The sequence below is a fragment of the Pipra filicauda genome, unplaced genomic scaffold, assembly GCF_003945595.2.
Source record: "Pipra filicauda isolate LSUMZ 115617 unplaced genomic scaffold, ASM394559v2 scaffold527_size357992_pilon, whole genome shotgun sequence".
In the NCBI taxonomy this organism is placed as follows: Eukaryota; Metazoa; Chordata; class Aves; order Passeriformes; family Pipridae; genus Pipra; species Pipra filicauda.
The window spans coordinates 134,861-155,652 of record NW_024104673.1 but is presented as its reverse complement, the minus strand read 5'-3'; the positions used below and the strand labels follow the sequence as shown (position 1 = coordinate 155,652).

The 20,792-nt window shown below is 52.7% G+C and overlaps 3 protein-coding genes across 4 annotated transcripts in view; 1 reads left to right on the top strand and 2 right to left on the bottom strand.

Annotated features, from left to right (window-relative positions):
* The window catches only part of LOXL2 (lysyl oxidase like 2), a 47,901-nt gene extending 45,086 nt beyond the window's left edge, over window positions 1–2,815 (top strand). Inside the window, exons 13-15 of the mRNA XM_039387047.1 lie at window positions 315–451; window positions 1,548–1,659; window positions 2,359–2,815. Of these exons, the coding sequence (XP_039242981.1) occupies window positions 315–451; window positions 1,548–1,659; window positions 2,359–2,438 (329 nt within the window). The 3' untranslated portion in view covers window positions 2,439–2,815. The remainder of the gene's footprint in view (window positions 1–314; window positions 452–1,547; window positions 1,660–2,358) is intronic.
* A 708-nt stretch (window positions 2,816–3,523) lies between these two features.
* On the bottom strand, window positions 3,524–14,271 carry R3HCC1 (R3H domain and coiled-coil containing 1). 2 transcript variants are annotated; one of them, XM_039387052.1, is made up of 8 exons: window positions 14,180–14,271; window positions 12,104–12,235; window positions 11,077–11,214; window positions 9,271–10,420; window positions 8,890–9,062; window positions 7,725–7,795; window positions 7,134–7,229; window positions 3,524–4,596 (listed from the first exon to the last, which is right to left on the bottom strand). In XM_039387052.1, the coding sequence occupies exons 1-8, from the start codon at window positions 14,254–14,256 to the stop codon at window positions 4,448–4,450; spliced, it is 1,986 nt and encodes a 661-aa protein (XP_039242986.1). In that variant the 5' UTR covers window positions 14,257–14,271; the 3' UTR covers window positions 3,524–4,447. The 2 variants fall into 2 exon arrangements, with proteins under 2 accessions (XP_039242986.1, XP_027569825.2); XM_027714024.2 differs by lacking the exon at window positions 14,180–14,271 and adding an exon at window positions 13,390–13,440.
* A 1,376-nt stretch (window positions 14,272–15,647) lies between these two features.
* Window positions 15,648–16,910, bottom strand: LOC113984229 (D(1) dopamine receptor-like). The gene has a single exon (XM_027714079.2). It carries the CDS (start codon window positions 16,908–16,910, stop codon window positions 15,648–15,650), a length of 1,263 nt encoding a protein of 420 aa, XP_027569880.2.
* Window positions 16,911–20,792: the final 3,882 nt, after the last annotated feature.

Sequence of the window (20,792 nt, the reverse complement as noted above, 5' to 3'; positions counted from 1 at the left end):
AGGATGAACAGACAGATGGATGGTCAGTCTCAATTCCCTCCGTCCCTACTCGGAGCTGCCCCAAAACCCAAACTGTGCTTTTTCTGACCCCTGTCAAGCGAGGAATTCCAAAATGTGCCTCCAGGTGATGAGGTTGGAAGGTGGCAGCTCCCTCTGTGCAGCGAAGACACCGCTGTGTTAAATCTCATCCCAAACACTGCCCCCGTATCCCATCCCCAGGAGAGCTGGGAACACCCAGGAATTCCTCAGGGGGAACACCCAGCCCGCCTTGCCAGGGGTGTAACACTTTGTTCCTTGAACTTTTTCTGGCTCAGATGTGCAGAAGCAGTACGAGTGTGCCAATTTTGGGGAGCAGGGGATCACCGTGGGCTGCTGGGACGTGTATCGGCACGACATCGACTGCCAGTGGATCGACATCACCGACGTCCCACCTGGAGATTACCTTTTCCAGGTGAGGAGAAGAGGGTTGGAGGCACTCCCGTGGCTTTTATCTTACCCACCCTGACAAGAGTTTATCTAAAGCTGTTTATTTGTACACCTCCTGCTTCTGATTATAAAGAGATTATATTCCCGGGATGCCCAAAAGGGAGAGGATTCCCTACAACACACACCTCCAAGTGACAAATCAGGGCCAACAACCACGTCTTATAGCCTTCAAAATTCCATGTCCCAACCAGCCCAGGAGCAGCTGATGCTGTTGGCACGTTCCAGATGCACAACATTCCACTGGTGTCCTGTTTTGGAGCTGTTTGTGAGGAACACTCCCTGAATTTGGGGATCAAACCGTGTTATTTGTGGGGTGTTTGCAGGAGCTCAGGCCGTGCCTCCGGTCTGGGCACTCTGGGGAGGGGAGTGGGGGGAATTCTTTGGCTCTAAAAACAGCCCCTTGCTCTGGAGGGGAGGGAAGGGAGAGGAATTGTTTTCGTCTGCGCTGTGTGAAATGGAAAAAAGGGGTTGGAGGGGAGATTTTGGGGGTCTTAGTTGGTCAGAGGGATGGAGCAGCTCTGCCAGGAGGGAAGGCTGAGAGAACTGGGATTGTTCAGCCTGGAGCGACTCAATTGTGGCCTTCCACAAATTGTGGCCAACATGAAACATGGAGAGAGACTATTTCCAAGGGATGGAGTGACAGGACAAGGGGGAATGGCTTCCCACTGCCAGAGGGTTAGACGGGATATTGGGAAGGAATTCTTCCCTGGGAGGGTAGGGAGGGGCTGGGATGGAATTCCCAGAGAAGCTGTGGCTGCCCCATCCCTGCAAGTGTCTAAGGACAGGTTGGAGCAACCTGGGCTAGAGGAAAGTGTCCCTGCCCATGGCAGGGGGTGGAACTGGATGAGCTTTAACACCCCCTCCAGTCCAAACCATCCTGGATTCCGTGTCTGACCTGCTTTAACCGAGCAGTTCCCGTTTCCCCGCAAAGCGAATGATTTTTTTTTTCCCCACTGTAAAAACCTCGATTTGTTACAAACCAGCTGACTCTGCATCCCCCCCCCCCCCAAGCCCTCCTTCTTTAAATAACCTCCCCCTGTGCTTCTCCCCTCCCTCCCCAGGTCGTCATCAACCCCAACTACGAAGTGGCCGAGTCGGATTATTCCAACAACGTGATGAAGTGCCGGAGCCGCTACGACGGGCAGCGCATCTGGATGTACAGCTGCCACATAGGTGAGAGCCTGCTGGCCTTGGGCCAGGCTTAAACCCCTCAGCTCGGGCCTAACAGGGATAAAGATGCCCCAGCTGGACGAGGAAATGAGTGGTTTTGCCTCTGTAGGTCCGGCTTGGCAAACACCTTCTCCCCAGACTCAAATTCCTTTACCAGCCTGGCACTGAACCTCTTCAGACCCCAAAGCTTCTCCCCTCTTGAAAAAAAGAAATAAGAATAGGTGGAGCTCAGTCCAGGCATTAAAATGCTCTGCTGTCGCTGGAAGATCAGGGGAAACTCTGTGTTCTCTTGGAATAATATAAAACATTATCCTTTGGAATTTTTTATCTCAGAAATATCAGAGGCAAACCGGTTTAAACGTGTCACTTGCCAAGACCATTTTAAAATGGAAATAGTCCATTATCAGGACCATTTTAAAATGGAAATAGTCCATTATCAGGACCATTTTAAAATGGAAATAGTCCATTATCAGGACCATTTTAAAATGGAAGTAAGTTTGGGGCTTTCTAAGATAAGAGTGTTTTTAACACCGGTTGTTGCAGTTATGGTAAAATTCAATTAAAATTCAAATTAATTAGCCCAGGAGAATCTCTGAGCCCCTCCCTTCCCCAGCAGGTTCCACTGTTCTCTGCCTGCTCTTTGTGCCCTGAGCTGCTTCTGCTTCCCCTCACTCACCCTGTGCCCCCTCTGTGCCCCCCCAGGTGGTTCCTTCAGCGAGGAAACGGAGCAGAAATTCGACCACTTCAGCGGACTCACAAATAACAGAGTGGCCACCCGGTAATGGGACCCCCCCTCCCCACTATTTAAAGAAGGCAGGACTCCTGCCTTGCTCCTTCCCAAACCACTGCACCACCAGGAAATCAAGGAAACGCTCCAGCTCCGAATCTCCAGGTGAATTCTCTCCTGCAGACGCCTTCGCTCCCCACCCCTCCTGCAGCTCCGGAGCCCCAAACCCTCCTTGGCTCCGTGTCCTCCCCACTCCAACCTCCTCCAAAGGTTCCTCCCTCCACTCTGTGTCCCCTCACAGCCGCCTTGCCTTCGTTTGGGCGCCAACAACCCCAAAAAGTGGCTTCACCCTTCGCTCTCAAGGCCTTCATTTGGCATCTTCGAGCTCTTTTCCACGCACCGAACGTTTGTGCTGCTGCTTCTTGCACAGCTCCTCCTCCTCCTCAGGCTCCAGCTCAGCAAAGAAATACAAAGAAAGGAAAGTGGAAAAAAAAAAAAAAAAAAAAACCACACACACACACACAAAAAAAAAAAAAAAAAAAAAAAGGGGGGAAAAAAAAAAAAAGGAGCAGCTTTTTTTTTCTGAGCAGAACAGCGTAAAGCATAATTTAATTCCGCAGCGACACTCTCGGGTCCAACAGTCCAAACCCAGCGACCTCTGGAAGAGGAGCAGAACAGATTCCAAGATTCCAACAGAGCATTGGAGCTCCCTGGAGCTCCTCCACCCGCCTCGGACACCCAGAACTTTGCAGATTCCCGGCTGGAAACTGGGAATTCCCATCCCAACATCCACCCCACAAACTCCACACCCGCCCAGCTCTCGCCTCCCAGGCTGGACATTCCCTGTCTTCTCTTCCACGGATGAATTAGTTTTAAGGCATTGTCTCGTGGCTCTTCCTTACAGAGGGAATTCCTGGCTCTCATCCCCAGGGATCTGCACCGGCCCCACTGGAAATTCATGGTGCTACCCCCGTGCTCCTCTGTTCGTTTGAGGACACACCTCGCTCCACATCTCCAGGCACAGCTACTTGAATAAAAACCTTCTGACCCAGAAAAAAAAAAAAAAACAAACAAAAAACCAAAAAAAATGGTTTAAATGCCACTTGTGGATCTCTACTCCGTGAAAACTCACAATTCCTGGTACTTTAGTGTTGGTTTATTGGGGTTTTTTTTTCCCTCTGTATGGAAGACTTCTACAAGCAGCTGAATTTTAGAGCTGACCAGGGGATTAATCCACGGGGGATTAGAACTGGCTGCCAACTTGTGCTCCCCAAAACCTACCTCACAGGGGTGCTGTGAGGCTCAAAGGCTGCAGAATTATCCTGCTGAGGCCATTTATCACCTGGCAAAGGGTTTTTTTTAGCCTCCTCTTAAGTTGGAAAACTCCATCTTTTCCCTCCAGATCTGGAGCACGAGCAGAGCCAAAGGGTTTTCCAGCACCTTAAACCAGGCTCTGGGCCAACCAGAACAGGCAAGTTCTGCTTTTTTCTTTTCCTAAGGAGCACGTGGCAACTTTTCCTTGCTTAACAGGGCAACTCCAGGCTGTGTAAACATGGAAAAAAAACCCCTGAACTCACTTGCATCCACTGCCTGGCAGTTTTATGGGATATCTCAACAATAACATTACAACAAGGTATAAACGTGGAACAGCTTTTTGAACTCCTGCTCTTACCCCCAGCTGGAATTTTGGCCAACAAAACCCAAATCCCCTTACTCTTAATGAATTAACTCTTAATGAATTATATTTTTTTTGTTTGTTTGTTTGTTTTTCTCCAAACCCCAGAGGAGGCTTTTCTGGAAAGCCCCAGGTGAGCAATCGGGGCTTTGGAAACAAAAAAAAAAACGCTCCCAAAAATCCCACGACCACTAAACTCCCCCCTTCCTTCCCAACTCCAGGAGGATGGTGCTGATCCCAAGGAGAACCCCCCTCCCCTGGCACCTCCCTGCTCCACATGCAGTTGGACAGCACAGCCATGCTCATCTTTACAGCAGTTTTTTTTTTGGGGAGGGGATGGATGGAGGGGGACAGGGAGGGGGGAGCCGAGGGGCTTTTTTTTTTTTTCTTTATTCCTGCTGGTCCGAGGTTTCCAGCTGGAAAACTTCAGCTCCTGAGCCTTCCTGCTGCCTGTGCCTCCAGCCCAGGGCGTGGGACACGAGTCTCCTGGCCACGGCCGTGTCCGTCTGCGGCCGCTCCTTCCCCAGGTGAAGGAGTTCTGGGAAAAAACAGGGGGAAAAACACTCAGCTGGGTGCTTGGATGCAGCAAATCCACCTCTTCCCTATCCCTTAGGAATGACACGACTCCACACATCCCAGATGGAAACTCTATATAAAGTTATTTAACCACAATAAAGCTCTCCAGGTCTTTTTTTTTTTTTAATTATTATTATTATTGTGGGAGAAAATTGTTCTCCCCCCCCCCCCCTTCTCTTCCAGGAACTGTTTATCCCAACCATTCCGGGCAAAATTCATCCCGGTTTATCCCTTGCACAGCAAAGTTGGGATTTTTCATTTCAACTGAGCAAAGTTTGATTTTTTGTTTCAAGTAATTAAAGCCAGCAGCTTAAATCCTCAAAAACCAGGAAAAAAGGAAAATCCTCAGAAATGAGAAGAAAGGAAGAATTCTTTTTAAATCCTCAGAAGCCAGGAAAAAAGGAAGAATCCCTTTCTTAATCCTCAGAAACCAGGAAAAAAGGAAGAATCCCTTTCTAAATCCATAGAAACCAGGAAAAAAGGAAGAATCCCTTTCTAAATCCTCAGAAACCAGGAAAAAAAGGAAAATCCTCAGAAACCACAAAAAAAAGGAAGAATCCCTTTCTAAACCCTCAGAAACCAGGAAAAAAGGAATAATCCCTTTCTAAATCCATAGAAACCAGGAAAAAGGGAGGAGTCTTTTCTAAATCCTCAGAAACCAGGGACAAAATAATCTGCATTTTAAATAATATCTCGATATTCCAGCTGCTTTGGGACATCCATTTTTTGGGAGCCACCAATGGAAGGGGTGAATATTCCAAACTTTGACCAGGAATCCGGATTTGGGAATTACCTCATCCTTTATCAGCAACTGTTTGCAGAGTTATTATCTGGACAGCAAAGGGGGCTTGGCTTGTTGGTTTTTATTAAGTTTCAGTAATAAAGTTTAAAAAAAAAACCAAAAAAGAGACATTCTCAGCCCATTAAAATCCAAATTTTTACGTGGAAAAATTCAATTTAAAGGGAATGCAAATGGAATTTCTAACGTTCCCCAGGAGGAGTTTATAGCCTGATTCACAACGAAGGGGAGACAGCAAAGAAATCTCATTTTTGGACGTGTCCTTTGCCTCCAGAAGTTCTTAAAAACTCAGGAACTTGTGGCTTTAGAGCGTTAATTTTGGGATTGTTTCCACTGCAGTGAACTGGCAAATAACAGGAGTTGGACATTGCAAGTCTCTGCTGCTAAAAAAGGTTCCTGGCCTTTCTTTCCTGCGAACAGAACTGATCATAATCTGATTTTTGAGGGGTTGAAATCAGTAAAATAATGTTCATATGGCTCAGCTTCACCAGATTTTGGTTTCCTTCACCTGGTACTGAATAAAATGATTCCGACCATGAGGTGTAATGTTAATTTTAGAAGGGAAAAAGGCAGCATAAAAAAAGGGGGAGGAAAGATAAAAAGGGGGAAGGGGGAAAGGGAAAGGGGAAAAAAAAAGGAAAAGGGGGAAAAAGTGAAAAATGAAAGAAATGGGAAAAGGAAAGTAATAAAGGAAAATAAAGGAAAATAAAATAAAGGAAAATAAAGGAAAATAAATAAAGGAAAAATGGAAAATAAAGGGAAAATGGAAAATAAAGGAAAAATGGAAAATAAAGGGAAAATGGAAAATAAAGGAAAAATGGAAAATGAAGGAAAAATGGAAAATAAATGAAAAATGGAAAATAAAGGAAAATAAAGGAAAAACCTAAAATGAAGTAAAAAATGTAAAATAAAGTAAATGAAGGAAAATGAAAAAAAATGAAGAAAAATAAAGTAAAGTAAAATTAAACTAAAAATGTAAAAGGAAGTAAAAATGTAAAAGAAAGTAAAATTAAGTAAAATAAAGTAAAAACAAAAAATGAAGTAAAAATGTAAAATAAAGTAAAATGAAGAAAAATAAAGTAAAATAAGTAAAGTTAAACTAAAAATGTAAAAGAAAATAAAATGAAGTAAAAACCTAAAATGAAGTAAAAATGTAAATTAAAGTAAAATGAAGAAAACTGAAAAAAATGGAGAAAAATAAAATAAAGTAAAATAAAGTAAAATTAAACTAAAAATGTAAAAGAAAATAAAAATGTAAAAGACAGTAAATTGAAGTAAAGTAAAAACCTAAAATGAAGTAAAAATGTAAATTAAAATAAAATGAAGAAAAATGAAAAAAATGAAGAAAAATAAAGTAAAATTAAACTAAAAATGTGAAAGAAAGTAAAAATGTAAAAGAAAGTAAAATGAAGTAAAATAAACACATAAAATAAAGTAAAAGTAATACAAAGTAAAATAAAGGAAAAAAGTGAAAAGAAGTAAAAAAAAGTTGGAAAAATAGTAAAAGTAAAAAACGCAAATAATGTAAAAAAAAGGTAAAAAAATTTTTAAAAACCCATAAAAATATAACAAAAAAAAAACATAAAAAAAGAAAATAACAAAAAAAATTAACACGAAAATTATCATGAAAAAATTAAAAAGAACATACCAATATTAGCTAAAAAAAAAGAAATAAAGTGAATTTTGAAGCCTTGTCTTACTTGGTCGCTGCAGGGCCCTGAGCTTGGACTGTTTGCTGGCGTGGACCAGGGGCCGGATCTTCAGACAGGGGTAACGGCGGCCCAGGGCTTGAGATGCTGCAAAGAACCACCCAAAAAATCAGAATACGACACAAAACCAGCCCAGAAGAGATGCAGATGTTCTTTTGGAAGGGTTTTGCCGTTGTTTTGAGTGCCAGGAAAAGCCCAGGAGCTGTTGGGATCCACGTGGGAACCTCTCTGAGCTCAGGGGGGGGGGTTGTCCCCCAAAAAAAGGGCAGTTTTCCCCAGAATTTTGGTGCCACCCCACTCCCTGGGAGGTTCCCGAGTGTTTGGGGGAGTTTTGTCCGGTTACAGGAGGAAAAAAAAAGATGGAAAACCATTAATTTCCAGGAGAGCAGCACAGAAATGTCCTGATTCTTTATCTTTTATCCAAGGCAATTAAAAACCCGCTGCTCTGGCAAGGCAGAGTTTCCACCCAGCCCCACAGCAATTCCAGCTTCCCAAGGCTCCAAATCCTTCCCAGCTGGAAGAGAACAGGAAGGAAAACACCCCAGTAGCTCTGGGGGGTCCCCCAATCCCACCCCCAAATACCTGTGGAAAGGCTGGAGAAGATTCCCAGGGCGTGGGTGTCGTCCACCCACTGGATTTTGAAACCACTCTCGCTGAAAGGCAATAAAAGATTAATTAATATACAAAAAACTAAACCCACAATAAAACCCAGCAGCCCCCCCCCGGAGCTGCCAGGAATATTCAGTCATTTTAATTATTTATTTATTAGCATTTAGTATCTATTGGATTTATTTTCATGGAGGCAGCTTTTCAAAGCATTATCCCCATTTTAAATGAGGGAAGGAAAAGAAGGAAGAGAGCACATTAAAAGTGCCCCTTTCAAGACCACGAAACTCCTTTTTCCTCTTAAAAAAAAAAAAAAATAAACCCTGGCCAAAAATCAACCTCAATTTCAGGGACTGTGTCTTGCAGCACAAAAATATTGTCATTTGTGAAGTGCTTTGCAAACACCCCCCCGACTGCTGAGACACAACAATAACAAGGAAATGATTGATAAAAGTGGTTTACAAAGCTCGGGGTGAAGAGACTGATGGGAAAATCCAATAAAGTCAGTGGAAAATGGGAGTTTGGGAGCAGGTGACTGCTCGGGTGGGAACCCCCCAATTTTCAGCTCAGCTGCACTCCCAGCAAGTGGAAAAACTACAAAGAGAATTAAATGTAATTCAGGGGGTTTAATCTAAGGGATCCCCAGTGAATGTTCCCATCTAATCCACTCATTATCCCGAGGGAGGAGGAGGATGGGGAGAGAAAACAGGGAGAGGGGCCTTTATCCACCTGGCAGGAGTGAGAGGAACTCAGAGCTGGACTCAACCCCGTTATCACTGAACTTTGTCCTGCTCCTGCCACTGCTCCAACCTCACTCCAGGTATTTGCACAACAAATCTCATCTCCAAGAGCAGGATCGAGCCCTTTTTCCTTGCAAACACTGAGGGAAGAACCTCACTTCACTCAGGCAGCTCCTAAAATCACCTGGAGCCAGGAGGAGCCTGGGTGTCAATAACTGTGTGTGTGACAGAGCCCTGGAGCACCAGCTGGGCTTTAAATTCCGTGTGAACTGCAGGAAAAGCCTCCTTTGAGGCTCGGAAATAGTGTAAGACACGAAGGGGAAACTAAAACTCAGGGTTAACCCGGTTCTGCTGCAGATTCCGACCCGGATGCTGCTCCCTGAGCTCAGGAGGGTACTCACTGGAAATCTGAGAACATTTCCATCAGATCCTCCGTTTTCAGGGATGAGGGGAAGTCGTAGATCTCGGTGACGTGGCCGAAATCCCCCTCGCTGACCTGGCCCTCGCCGTAGCTGGAATAGTCCACGCTGATCCTCTCGATGCTGATGTCCTTCACCGTCAGGTTCCCCATGATCTGAGGAGATCCAGGAGGAACAATCACCAAAGGGGGTGATTATTAAATCAAATTAAAACCTCAGGGTTTCCCCTCCAAGCACAGCCCTCCCCTCGGCCGCTGCAAACCGGGACATTCCCAGCACAGGGACCCTCCTCCCACGGGACGTTCCCTCCCCTCAGCCACCAGTTTTCCCCCAAAATTTGCCCTCCCCGCAGCCAAACTCTACCTCTGCCAAGAGCTCTGCAGTGCAGTCGTCCTCCAGGCTGCTCTGCTCCTGCCTGCTCCCCCTCTCCTCCTGCAGCTCCCTCCAGGGCACATCGGCCACATCCGAGGCCTCCTTGTCCTCCTCCTCCTCCTCCAGGAGCACCTTCCCACTGTGGCTCTGCCCCGGAGCATCCACCCAGTGCTCCCCCTGCTCCTCAGGAGCTGATGGGTCACCACCAACACCCAGCTCAGGCGCAGCCAGAGGCTCACTCTGCACTTCCAGGGGGTTCTGCTCCGCACTTGGGCGCTCCCGATCTTGGCTTTCCAGCGTGGAGGAATTCCCGGAGACCTTGCCCTGCTCTGCAGGTGCTGGCAGGTTCCTGCTGCTCTCCAGGCTCTTGGCAGCAGCACTGCTCTTATCTTGGTTTTCCAGCACCAGGGGCTCGGCCACAGCCGGGTCTGGACGGGAGCTGCCACCACAGTTTTCCAGCAGGGAGGTTTTCCCACTCTCCAACGCTCCGGCATTCCCGCTGGCTTGGTCTCCGTCTCGCAGGAATTCGCTGCCTTCTGCTACAACAGTGTTGTCACGGCTCAGACCTTGCTCTTCTGCCTTGGAAGGTGGGGGTTTACTGTGCCCAGAAGAAAGGGAATCACAACAGTCTTTATCCCGACTTTCCTGCTCGGAGGAATCGTTGCTATTCCCTAAGGACGGGACGACTGTACCGCACGGAGGACGCTCAGCGTGGGGGTCAGCGTCAGTTTTTCCCGAAAAACTTCCTTCACCGGGCTCCTGCTGCTTTCCAAGAGCCACAGGGACACCCCCTGGGCCTTCTCCAGACTTGCCCAGCTCCTCCCGGGCGTCCCCCGTGGAATTTTTGGGGCAGATTTCATCTCCCTGCGCCGCGTCCCCTCCGGCTTCTCCGGGGCCGTCCCGCTCCCTCCAGTTCGCCTTCTTCCTCGTCACCTTGGGCACGTACAGGGCTTTGTCTGGCTTCCTCCTGGGGGGCCTGGTGATCCTGCCAGAGCCCACGCAGGCCCGGGAGGTGTCCCCATGGGTGTCCCCTCCGTGCCTGGGCCGGGCCCCCCGGCCCCCCCGGCCCCAGGGCTGTGTGGGGCGGTGGGGCCGGGCCAGGGTGGGGCCGGGCTTTGGGTCACTGGTCTCGCTGGGCAGCCTGGGAGCAAAGGGAAGGGGGGAGATGTGAGCGAGGGGAACACGGAACAACACCCAGGGGACGTGGTGTTTGCAAGGGGAAAAGGAGGGAAAGCATCGGGGGAAAGTGCTGCTCGTCCTGTTAGGGATGGAAGGTGCTGCTGGTAAAGGAGACCCCACGGAGAAACACCAGGGAAATTTTGGGATCCATCCAAGGGCTGGAGCCCCTCTGCTCTGGAGCCAGGCTGGGAGAGCTGGGGGGGTTCACCTGGAGAAGGGAAGGATCCAGGGAGTCCTGAGAGCCCCTTCCAGGGCCTGAAGGGGCTCCAAGAGCTGGAGAGGGACTGGGGACAAGGGATGGAGGGACAGGACACAGGGAATGGCTTCCCACTGCCAGAGGGCAGGGTTAGATGGGATATCGGGAAGGAATTCTTGGTTGTGAGGGCAGTGAGGGGCTGGGATGGAATTCCCAGAGGAGCTGTGGCTGCCCCTGGATCCCTGGAAGTGTCCAAGGCCAGGCTGGACGGAGCTTGGAGCAACCTGGGCTAGTGGGAGGTGTCCCTGCCCATGGATGGAACTGGATGAGCCTTAAGGTCCCTTCCAACCCAAACCATTCCAGGATTCCTGTCAGCTTCCACAAAGCCCCAGGAGAAGCAGCACCACCCCAAGCCCACCAACCTCACAGCTGAGTGGCAGATGACCGTCCTCCTCCTCCAGCCTTCCCCCACCGAGAAGCTGCTCAACAAATCCATGTTTTCCACGGTCCGATGGATCAGGTACCGGAGGCGACTGGACAGAGGGGGGAACAGGAGCACCCTGGAAAGGCAGAGAGGGCTCAGGGCACCAGCAACTTGCAGGAGGGAAAAGGATGGAAACAAAGCAAAAATTTAACCACCTCTCTCCCAAGTCAGTCCCAGTCCAGGGCTTAAATTGGAGCCCAAAAGCCAAGTAGGACTTTATGAAAAGAGCCCAAATCCCTTCTCTATCCCAGATGTGGAGCCAGACACACTTTCTTTGCAGGCAGCTCTGGAGCATGGGGCAGCTGGGAATGCCTTATCCCAGGTCCTGGCCTACATCCATGGGGGAAAGGCTGGGAAGCACCAGCAGAAGGCTGCTACTGGTCCCATTGCTCCCACTCCGAGTGTGCTCCAAAACCCAGCAGCAAAACATGAATGGATAAATCAACAACTCAATTTCCCTGCATCCAGAAGGTTTTTTTCCCACTTCAGTTTCCTTCCCCAGTGTTTGACAACTGCCCAGGTGACTTCCCTGCCAAAGGTTTATAAAACAAAAGCAGCGAAACAAATATTTAAAGGTCATCGCAAGCTGGCAGGGAACTGAACTGAGCAATCCCAGCCCTGCTCCTGCCCAGCACCCTCTTTTTGGCCACCTCAAGGGCTTCAAAGGTCACTGGATCAGGGGGTAGGTCGGGGTAAATGCAGGGTGTAAAAGCCACCAGTGCCCACGGGGAGTGGGAACAGAGGAGGGTCCATGGCAGATCCTACACTGCTCCCTGGCCCACAGGGAAGTTCTGAGCCACACAAACCTTGGAGCCAGGCTCCAAATGCTGCTGCTTTCACCCCAGAAAATGCAAAACATGAGTCACGACACCCCTGGAGGGTGTCCTCGCCCAGGGACCGCAGAGGGTGGCAGGGAGAGGGTCAGGTCACACAGGGACCCCCTGCCCCCTCGGCCAGACCCCCACCTGTGGTGCTGCCCCTGCTCCATGAAGTGCTCCAGCTCCTCGGAGATCCTGCCCACGAACTCATCCTCGTTGGGGTTCAGGAACACGCCGTCCATGGGGCGCAGCGCCAGCGTGCCAGCGGGATGGGGGGCCCTGGGGAGGGACGGGGGGAGCGTGGAGGGGCGGCCACGAGGCCCCCGTGGGTGCCAGCACCCCTGCAAACCCCACCCACCCTCTGTTACCCACCTGCAGCCCTGGCTCCCACCCACCCTGTGCACCCCCGGGGTCCTGTGTGACCCCCCAAAAACCCTGTGCACCCCCAGCACCCACTGCTGCTCTGTGCACCCCTATGTGCCCTCCTCCTTTCCCTGTGCACCCCCCACACCCCATCCTGCTCTGTGACCCCCGTTATCCCCCTTCCCTGTGCACCCCCGGGGTCCTGTGTGACCCTCGTGCACCCCCCAAAACCCCTGTGCCCTCCCAGCACCCCATCCTGCTCTGTGCCCCCCATTATCCCCCTTCCCTGTGCACCCCCCATACCCCCTCCTTTCCCTGTGCACCCCCGGCACCCCATCCTGCTCTGTGACCCCTTTATTCCCTTCCCTGTGCACCCCCGGGTCCTGCATGACGACGTGCACCCTCCAAAACCCCTGTGCACCCCCAGCACCCACTGCTGCTCTGTGCCCCCTTTATCCTCTTCTCTGTGCACCCCCGGGGTCCTGTGTGACCCTCGTGCACCCCCAGCACCCCATCCTGCTCTGTGCCCCCCGTTATCCCCCTTCCCTGTGCACCCCCCCACCCTCTCCTTTCCCTGTGCACCCCATCCTGCTCTGTGCACTCTTCTCCCTCCCCTAAGCACCCCCAGCACCCCAACCTGCTCTGTCACCCCCTCCCTTCCCCCAGCACCCCACCCTGCCCTCCGCACCCCTCTGCACCCCCTCCCTCCCCCCTGCGCCCCCCGACACCCCTGCGCACCCCCTCCGCTGCTCCCCGCAGCCCCCCAGCACCCTGTACACCCCCGTGCACCCCCCAACACCCCCGCGAACCCCCCGACACCCCCGCGAACCCCCCGACACCCCCGCGCCCCCCCCACCCACCGCTGCCCCCCCTTTGCCCAGCGCCACGTGCTGCCTCCTGCTCCCCATCACCCCATTCCCGCCCCACATCCCCGCACTCCTGCCCCCCATCACCTCCATCCCCGCATCCCCCGCGCTCCCTCGGACCCCCCCAGGTCCTTCCCCCCCCCCCAGGTCCTTCCCCCCGGCTCCCCCGGCCCCTCCAAGCCGGGCTCCCCCCGCCGCTCTCACCGCCAGGCCCGGCCGGAGCAGCGGATGCCGGTGCGGCGCCTGCGCCCGGTCCCGGCTCCTCCTGCTCAATCCCGGCTCCTCCCGCTCGGTCCAGGCTCCTCCCGCTCCATCCCGGCTCCTCCCGCTCCGTCCCGGCTCCTCCGGCCAGGCATCACTGCCCCGCACCGCCCCGGGACGGGATGGATGAGCTGGGGATGGATGGGATGGATGCGCTGGGGATGGACGGGATGGATGTGCTGGGGATGGACGGCAGGGATGCGCTGGGGATGGACGGCAGGGATGCTCTGGGATGGATGGGATGGATGTGCTGGGGATGGACGGCAGGGATGCTCTGGGATGGATGGGATGGATGCTCTGGGGATGGACGGGATGGATGTGCTGGGGATGGATGGGATGGATGTGCTGGGGATGGACGGGATGGATGTGCTGGGGATGGACGGCAGGGATGCTCTGGGATGGACGGGATGGATGTGCTGGGGATGGACGGGATGGATGTGCTGGGGATGGATGGGATGGATGTGCTGGGAATGGATGGGATGGATGTGCTGGGGATGGACGGGATGGATGTGCTGGGGATGGACGGCAGGGATGCTCTGGGGATGGACGGGATGGATGTGCTGGGGATGGACGGCAGGGATGCTCTGGGGATGGATGGGATGGATGTGCTGGGGATGGACGGGATGGCTGTGCTGGGGATGGACGGGATGGACGGACAGCAGCCCCCCGGGGACGTGGTTGTACACGGATTTGAGCCTTGCCAGTCCTTCCCTAGGAAAATCCAAGCGCCCACCTCGGAGCTGCTGTGAGCTCTGCTCCCCTCCCACGCTGTAACTCGTCTGTAGCTGGGCTCTGTTTAACAATTACCATCACTCCGTAATTCTCACTCGCTGATTTTCCCCTTTGTTCCCGTTTCCTGGGGAGGGGGAGAGGCTTTTCTGCCGTGCCAGGGAGCTAAAGATGTCTGGGATCCAAGACGACGCGGATGTGCCGGGCGCTGCTGAGGGGGTTTAACCAGGCACGGATCAAAACACCTTCCCCGAGTCACCCGTCACAGCCGGAATGAAACGCTGGGGGCTGTTCCTGCCCCCGGTTATCAGACGCGAGCTCCCAGAGGCTGATTAGGGAGCACAGGGGAGCGAGGAGGGCTCGTAAGGAGCCTTTATTATTGAAATGAGGCAGCAAGGGAGGCTGAGCGGATGGAACCTTAATGAAATGGGGGAGGAAGGGAATTAGAGGGAGAACAAAGTACAAGGGGGATGAAACAGTCTCGGATAAGGAGGATCTGGCTGATGGAAGATGTGGTGGAGGCACAGCGACCAGAGCAGTGCTCTTGCTTTTACATCTGCTTGTCTCCTCTACCCTCTGAAGGGCTCAGACTCCCTCATTCCCAAAGGCTCCAAGCAAACAGCCCAACGTCCAGGGGTTAAAACACAGTTTCTGTCCAGCCCAGGCCGCCCTCAGCTGTGCATGTCCCAGCTCAGAGAGGCTGATTCCCATTCCATGGCCAGAGCAGCCCCTCATCCTGTCAAATCCTTCCTGCAACGCAGACAAGCTGCTCCCAAGCACAGCCCCCGGGGTCCAGTGAAGGTGCCTGTCCAGAGCTGCAGGAGAATCTGCCTGAGCAGCAGACACAGCCAGAGATGAGCCAAAGGGATTATCCAGGCAAATCCATCACCTCCTTCCTGCACAGCCCACTGAGGAAGCGGGTTTCCCTGGCTAAAGCTGCTGCAGAGCACATCCCACCGAGCTCCAGGCAGGATTCTCCAGCTCTACCAGCAGCACTTGGCACCCAGGGAGCAGCTGGATTTGGCCAGTGCCCATTTACCAGCCTGGGACCAGCGACCAGCTGGATTTGGGCCATGGTCACAGGACACGGGCAGTGCCCAAAGCACCCCCTCTCCCCACAGTCACAGCCGGGTTTTACTCCATGACCACACAAGTCTTTGCTTTCTCAGCTGAAGTCACCAGGAAAGAGGAATTCCAGCCCCTCCATTTACATCTTTTGCAGGTGGTGTTGGGGTTTTTTTCTTTTTTTTTTTTTTTTCCATGGATCAGCTAAAGAAAGCAGCAAACACTGATCCCACCCGGGCTGGATCCGGAACTGAGTTACAAAAACAGGGATCTGAGCCCCTGGAGCCACCTGGAGAACCACACTTAGTAATGCAAACAGACTCCTGGATAAACAGGTGATGGCAACAGTGTCCCAGCTCCCATCTCTCCTGGAGATCATCCCACCACCCTTCTCCCTTTCCCAGCTCTCAGTGGAAGGCATTGCTGGCGGGAGGTGGGACCTTCCCCAGCGAGGGTGAGGAGACCCGGGAAACCTTCTCCGAGGAGCCCTCGGTGTCTTCCACCCCCAGAACAGCGTGGGGGAGAAGCTGGGGGTAGCTGAGGGTCACCAGCTCCCCCTGGAAGGCGGTGTCGTGGTGGTAGGACACCAGCTCGTTGCTGAGGGTCAGTGTCTCCACGGCGCTGCCGGCGCAGCCCAGGAGGGCGGCGAAAGCCCTCCGGAATTCCGCGTTGAAGGCGTAGATGATGGGGTTGAGGGAAGAGTTGGCCCACCCAAACCAGACAAAGGTGTTGAAGACGCCCTGGCCGACGCAGGGAAGCTCTCCTGGCCCGTGGAGGCCGGGCTCGCAGAAGGGCACCACGCAGTTGAGCACGAAGAAGGGCAGCCAGCAGCAGACAAAGACGCCCATGATGACAGAGAGGGTCTTGAGGACCTTGGTCTCCTTCTTGAAGGAGCTCTTCGGGGAGGCTTCCCGAGGGCTGTGGCAGCTCTGGGCGTGTCCCAGGGCCCTCTCCAGGGAGGAGATCCTGCGGATCTGGCGCCGGGCGATGCGGAAGATGCGGGTGTAGGTCACCAGCATGATGGCAACGGGGATGTAGAAGCTGATGAGGGACGAGGAGATGGCGTAGGGCCTGCTGAGCCTGGGAGCACAGCTCTCCTCCTCCCCGGAGGCGTTAAAACCTGGCTGCTTTAATGTCCCACGGTCCTTGTGCCACTGGAGCTGCACAGGGACGAAGGAGATGAGGAGGGACAGCAGCCAGGCCCCCCCGATCATGACGAAGGCCCCGCGCCGCGTCATCCTCCTCTCGTAGCGGAAGGGGCTGCAGATGGCCCAGTAGCGCTCCAGGCTGATGATGCACAGGTTGAGGATGGAGGCCGTGGAGCACATGATGTCAAAGGCCACCCACACATCACAGAAAGCCCCCCCGAAGGGCCAGAAGCCCAGCACGTCGGTGGCAGCCCTCCAGGGCATCACCAGCACGGCCACGAGCAGGTCGGACACCGCCAGGGAGACGACGAAGGAATTGGTGACCTTGGAGCGCAGGTGCCTGAACTTGGCCACGGCCACGCACACCAGGGTGTTCCCCAGGAGCGTGGAGAGGATGAGGAGGAGGAGTAAGGTTGCTGTCACCACACGGGAGGACAGCTTGGAGTTGCTTTCCTCTGCCCAGCTGGTGTCATTGGTCACGTCCTGCCCATCTCCTCCCGCCGAGGAGTAAATCCCATCCATGGGGACCTTTTTTTCCAGTCCCTGGAGAGGCTCCACAGCTGTTCCAAGTCCCCACCAGTATCCAAACCCCATTCTTACTGCTCCACAGACACCTCAGAAGCACCAGCTGCACTCCAGCTCTCACACCCAGCTCAAGGAGAAGTGCTGGAAGCTCTCACTCCTTCCCAGGTCTCCTGCTGCCAGCGTGGCGTTCAGATTTTCCCCTCTTGCCTCCCAGCCCACTCTCCTTTCCCTGCTGCTCCCAGGGGGGCTGGCACTCACCTCCGGGGGCTGGAAAGGCTTTGCTGCAAACCTTCCTCCCTCTCAGCTCCTCTTCATCTCCTGGTGATCCTGTGCCTGCTGCAGAATCCCAGCCCTTCCGTGGCCAGGCTGGGACTTGCTGCCAGAAGCCAGAGGGAATCTGAGCTCTCTCTGCTCATGCAGACGGACCCTCCCTGCTCACAGACCCGGCTGCTCTTCCCTCTGGTGCTTCCTCGCCTCTGGATTTCACTCAGGTGGGATCTGTCTCTGCCCCTGCGAGCTCCAGAGAACCCGCAGTGGACAGGGGGAGTTGCTTGGGAATCAGACCAGAGGATTGAAGGGGCAAAAATTACATTCAAGTGGGATTTGAGGGTCTTCAGTGCAAATCAGCACAGAAATGTGGTGCGATCTCTGAATAAAAGGCACCTAAATTCACTGCACAGGCACTGAGTCACAGCTCAGACATGGCCCTGATCCCTTCCTGAGCTCCTCCCTGTCCTGAGCTGCCCAGCTGCAGGTGCTGCAAAAACTGGCCTCTGCTTTCCACTGCAAAATTCCTTCCAGGGGGGAATAAAAAAAAGAAAAAAAAGAAGAAAAAAAAAAGGGGGGGAAACTACACAGACAAAATCTTGTACAAATCTGGAAGTGTTTTTTGGGGTTTGGTTTTCATTTTCCTGAAACTGTCACACCAAAGTTTCAGTTTATTCAGGGGAGGTTACGTGTGGGACCCCTGAGGGTGCTGAACACCACCTGGGTAAGCTTTTAATTAAGTGTGATCATCAAAGGTGTGCCATCGCTGTGGTGCTGCAGAGCTGGGGGATGCTCTGGAGGAACGGGCAGGGAATCCCCCCTAAAACCACTGCTCCTCCTCCCCCACAAAGCTGAACCCCAGACTCACAAGCCAAAGGCTCTGCAAGACTCTCCCCTCTTACCTCAGGAGGAAAACCACAGGATTAGGAGCCAGGTGTGACCTACTAAGGCTCAGTTTAGCCTTGGAATCCAGCACTTTGTAGCCACTCTGCAGAAAAAGGGCTCATTTGATCAAGAAATGTCCTTCAAAGATGTCATTTGATCAAGAAATGTCCTTCAAAAAATGTCATTTGATCAAGAAATGTCCTTCCCAAGGGGTTCCCTCGAGTGCTGCCTCTGTGGCAGCTGCTTAAACGGGGACCTGCTGCTGAGAGGAGCCTCACTGGTGCCCTGGCCAAGGTGGAAAGGGCAGCCCGAGGTTTGCAGATGACCCTGGACACCCAGCTCAGCATTAATTCCCTCCCCGTTCCTTAATTCCCCCCGAGCCTGGCCGTGCCCAATCCATGCCCTGGGCCTCTCCCTGCCCCTTCCCCGCTCCTGGAGGGAGCAGCAGCCAAACCACACACACAGACACTGGGATTCCATTCCCTGACCCCTCGACCCGGCGTTCGCACGAGCCCGGAGGGAGCAGGAGCTGCCCGGGAGCGATTCCCAACAAGGGCGCGATTATTCCCTGGAAGACGCAGCCCCCAAAGCAAACCCCGCGCTCGGGTGTCCGCGACACTCGTTGCCAGCACGTCACGGCATCGGCTCGCCGGGGTTTTGTTTAATTAAACCTCATTAGTTCCACCGTCTGCAGCCCGCGCCCGCCAAGGGCCGATCCCAGGGAGAGCGGCTAGATGGCACCAGGAGCCGGCTCGTGGATCAGCGCCTTCCCTCGGGAATTCTGGGGAGAAATCCCTCCCTAGGGCTCCAGCAGAAAAGCGCGGAGCTGTGGCAGGGCAGGGTCAGGTTGGAGCTCAGGGAAAGGTCCTTCCCCCAGGGGGTGGTTGGGCACTGACCAAGCTCCAAAGCTGCCGGAGCTCCAGGAGTGTTTGGATGATCCTCTCGGGGACAGGGTGGGATTGCTGGAGTTGGATCAATGATCCTTGGGGGTCCCTCCCAGCTCAGGGTATTCCAGGATTCCATGACTGCCCAGGACCCTGGCAGAGCACTAACCCACACTGTCCTCTGTGCCCCAAAGGGCATTTTCCTCCTAATCCCCGCACTGGACACGGACATTTTGGGGATCTAAGGGAGGAGCCACAAGTCACAGGGCGGAGCAGCGATGGCAGGTGACCTGGCACACAGCAGAGCTTTGGGGTGGGAGCTCCTGGCACATTTAGGTGGCACCTGGGAAGCCAGGAGGCATTCCAGGAAATCATTCCTCGAGACACGAGGCAGCTCCTCCTCCTCAGGAGCTTCCAAATATAGAATCATAACACTGTCAAGGTTGGAAAAGACCTTTAAGACCATCAAGTCCGACTGTGAACTCAGCACTGCCAAGGCCAGCACTAAACCACGTCCCCAAGTGCCACATCCATGCTTTTTTAACAATTCCAGGCATGGTGACTCCACCACTGCCACTGTGCCAGGGCTGGACAGCCCCTTCCATGGTTTTTTTCCCAATATCCAAACTAAACCTCCCCTGGCACAACGTGAGGCCGCCCATCTAAGAAAGGACCTCGCACACAACTTGGGCTGGAGCAGAATTCCGAAGCTGGGCTGGTGGGGGAAGATGGGATGGGAAGGGATCCAATTTATCACCCAATTCCTGCACATCTTGGAGTGCACCTAATGCAGAAATCACTGTTAATTCTGCTGTCACAGGCAAACAAACACAGGCTCGTGTTCACAGACAGCTCCTCTGCCTGCAGGACCAAATCTTCTCCACAGATGAAACTGTTCAGTGCTTTATATTATAATAAACAGTTGCTACATTCCCTTTTTTTTCAGCAGCTATTTTTTTCTAAGACTCCAGTTAAGTACTATTTTAAACAGCACTCCAATCTGATAATATTTCAGTTTGGTGGCAATTCAGCTCTAGGTTTTTATATTTAATTTCCTCACCCAGCACGACGCTGCCCTTGATTTCCTTTCCCCGCTGTCTCACCAAAATACACTTAAAATTCTCCATTCAGCCATCTTGATTACATCCCACTTTGCATCAAAGGAAGAAAATTACCAGCCACTTGAAATCAAGCAGCAGCTGCTGGGGTTTAACTCCAAAATGCCTCTTCCAGCATGGCTGGCACAGGCAGATGCATCACAGAATCCCAGGAGAGTGGTTATTCCTGCAGGAATCCCTCTGGACTCGCAGAGGAGGGACAAGTCCTGAGAGCAGGGGAGAAATGAGGGATTTGAAAAGCAAAGATCCAGGTTTGAAGCAAGGCCTGAGCCCTGCAAAAAAAACCCATGGGAGCTCTCCAACGTGCCAGCTGGGGTCAAAGCCAGAGGAAATGGGATTAACAGCCTGGAAATTCAAAGCTTCCTTCAGGCATCGGGGCATCAGAGGGAAGGAGGAGTAATTTGGTTTGAGTTTATACACCAGGTTACTCCATTTAGATTGATTTTCTTTAGGCAGAGGGTAAACCAGCCCCAGGCTCCCAGTCTGTGCTGCTTAATTCCAATTAGAACAGGTAAAAACTGGCCCAGGATCAGCTTTGGGAACTGTTTGGTCCAAAACCAGGGGGTTAATTAGGAGGACTGACTTCCTGGCACAGCAGTTTCCTCCATGGTCAGAACAGGGTGGTTTAGGCAAAGGACTGTGATCTGTGTGAGCCTTGAAACTGCAGGTTTGGGGTGCACAGTGGGGAAAAAGAAGTGGAAATGTAAGAAAAAGCAGCAAGTCTT

What these genes read in the sequence shown, in the direction of transcription:
- R3HCC1 (XM_039387052.1), bottom strand. Translation starts at nt 14,256, where the DNA reads ATGGTAATTGTTAAACAGAGCCCAGCTACAGACGAGTTACAGCGTGGG. An exon ending in GAGCTCACAGCAGCTCCGAG is followed by an intron (nt 12,236 to 14,179) that starts GTGGGCGCTTGG and finishes GTCCCTCCCCAG; the next exon opens with GGCCCCCCATCCCGCTGGCA. An exon ending in CTGCAGAGCTCTTGGCAGAG is followed by an intron (nt 9,063 to 9,270) that starts GTAGAGTTTGGC and finishes GGATCTCCTCAG; the next exon opens with ATCATGGGGAACCTGACGGT.
- LOC113984229 (XM_027714079.2), bottom strand. Translation starts at nt 16,910, where the DNA reads ATGGATGGGATTTACTCCTCGGCGGGAGGAGATGGGCAGGACGTGACC.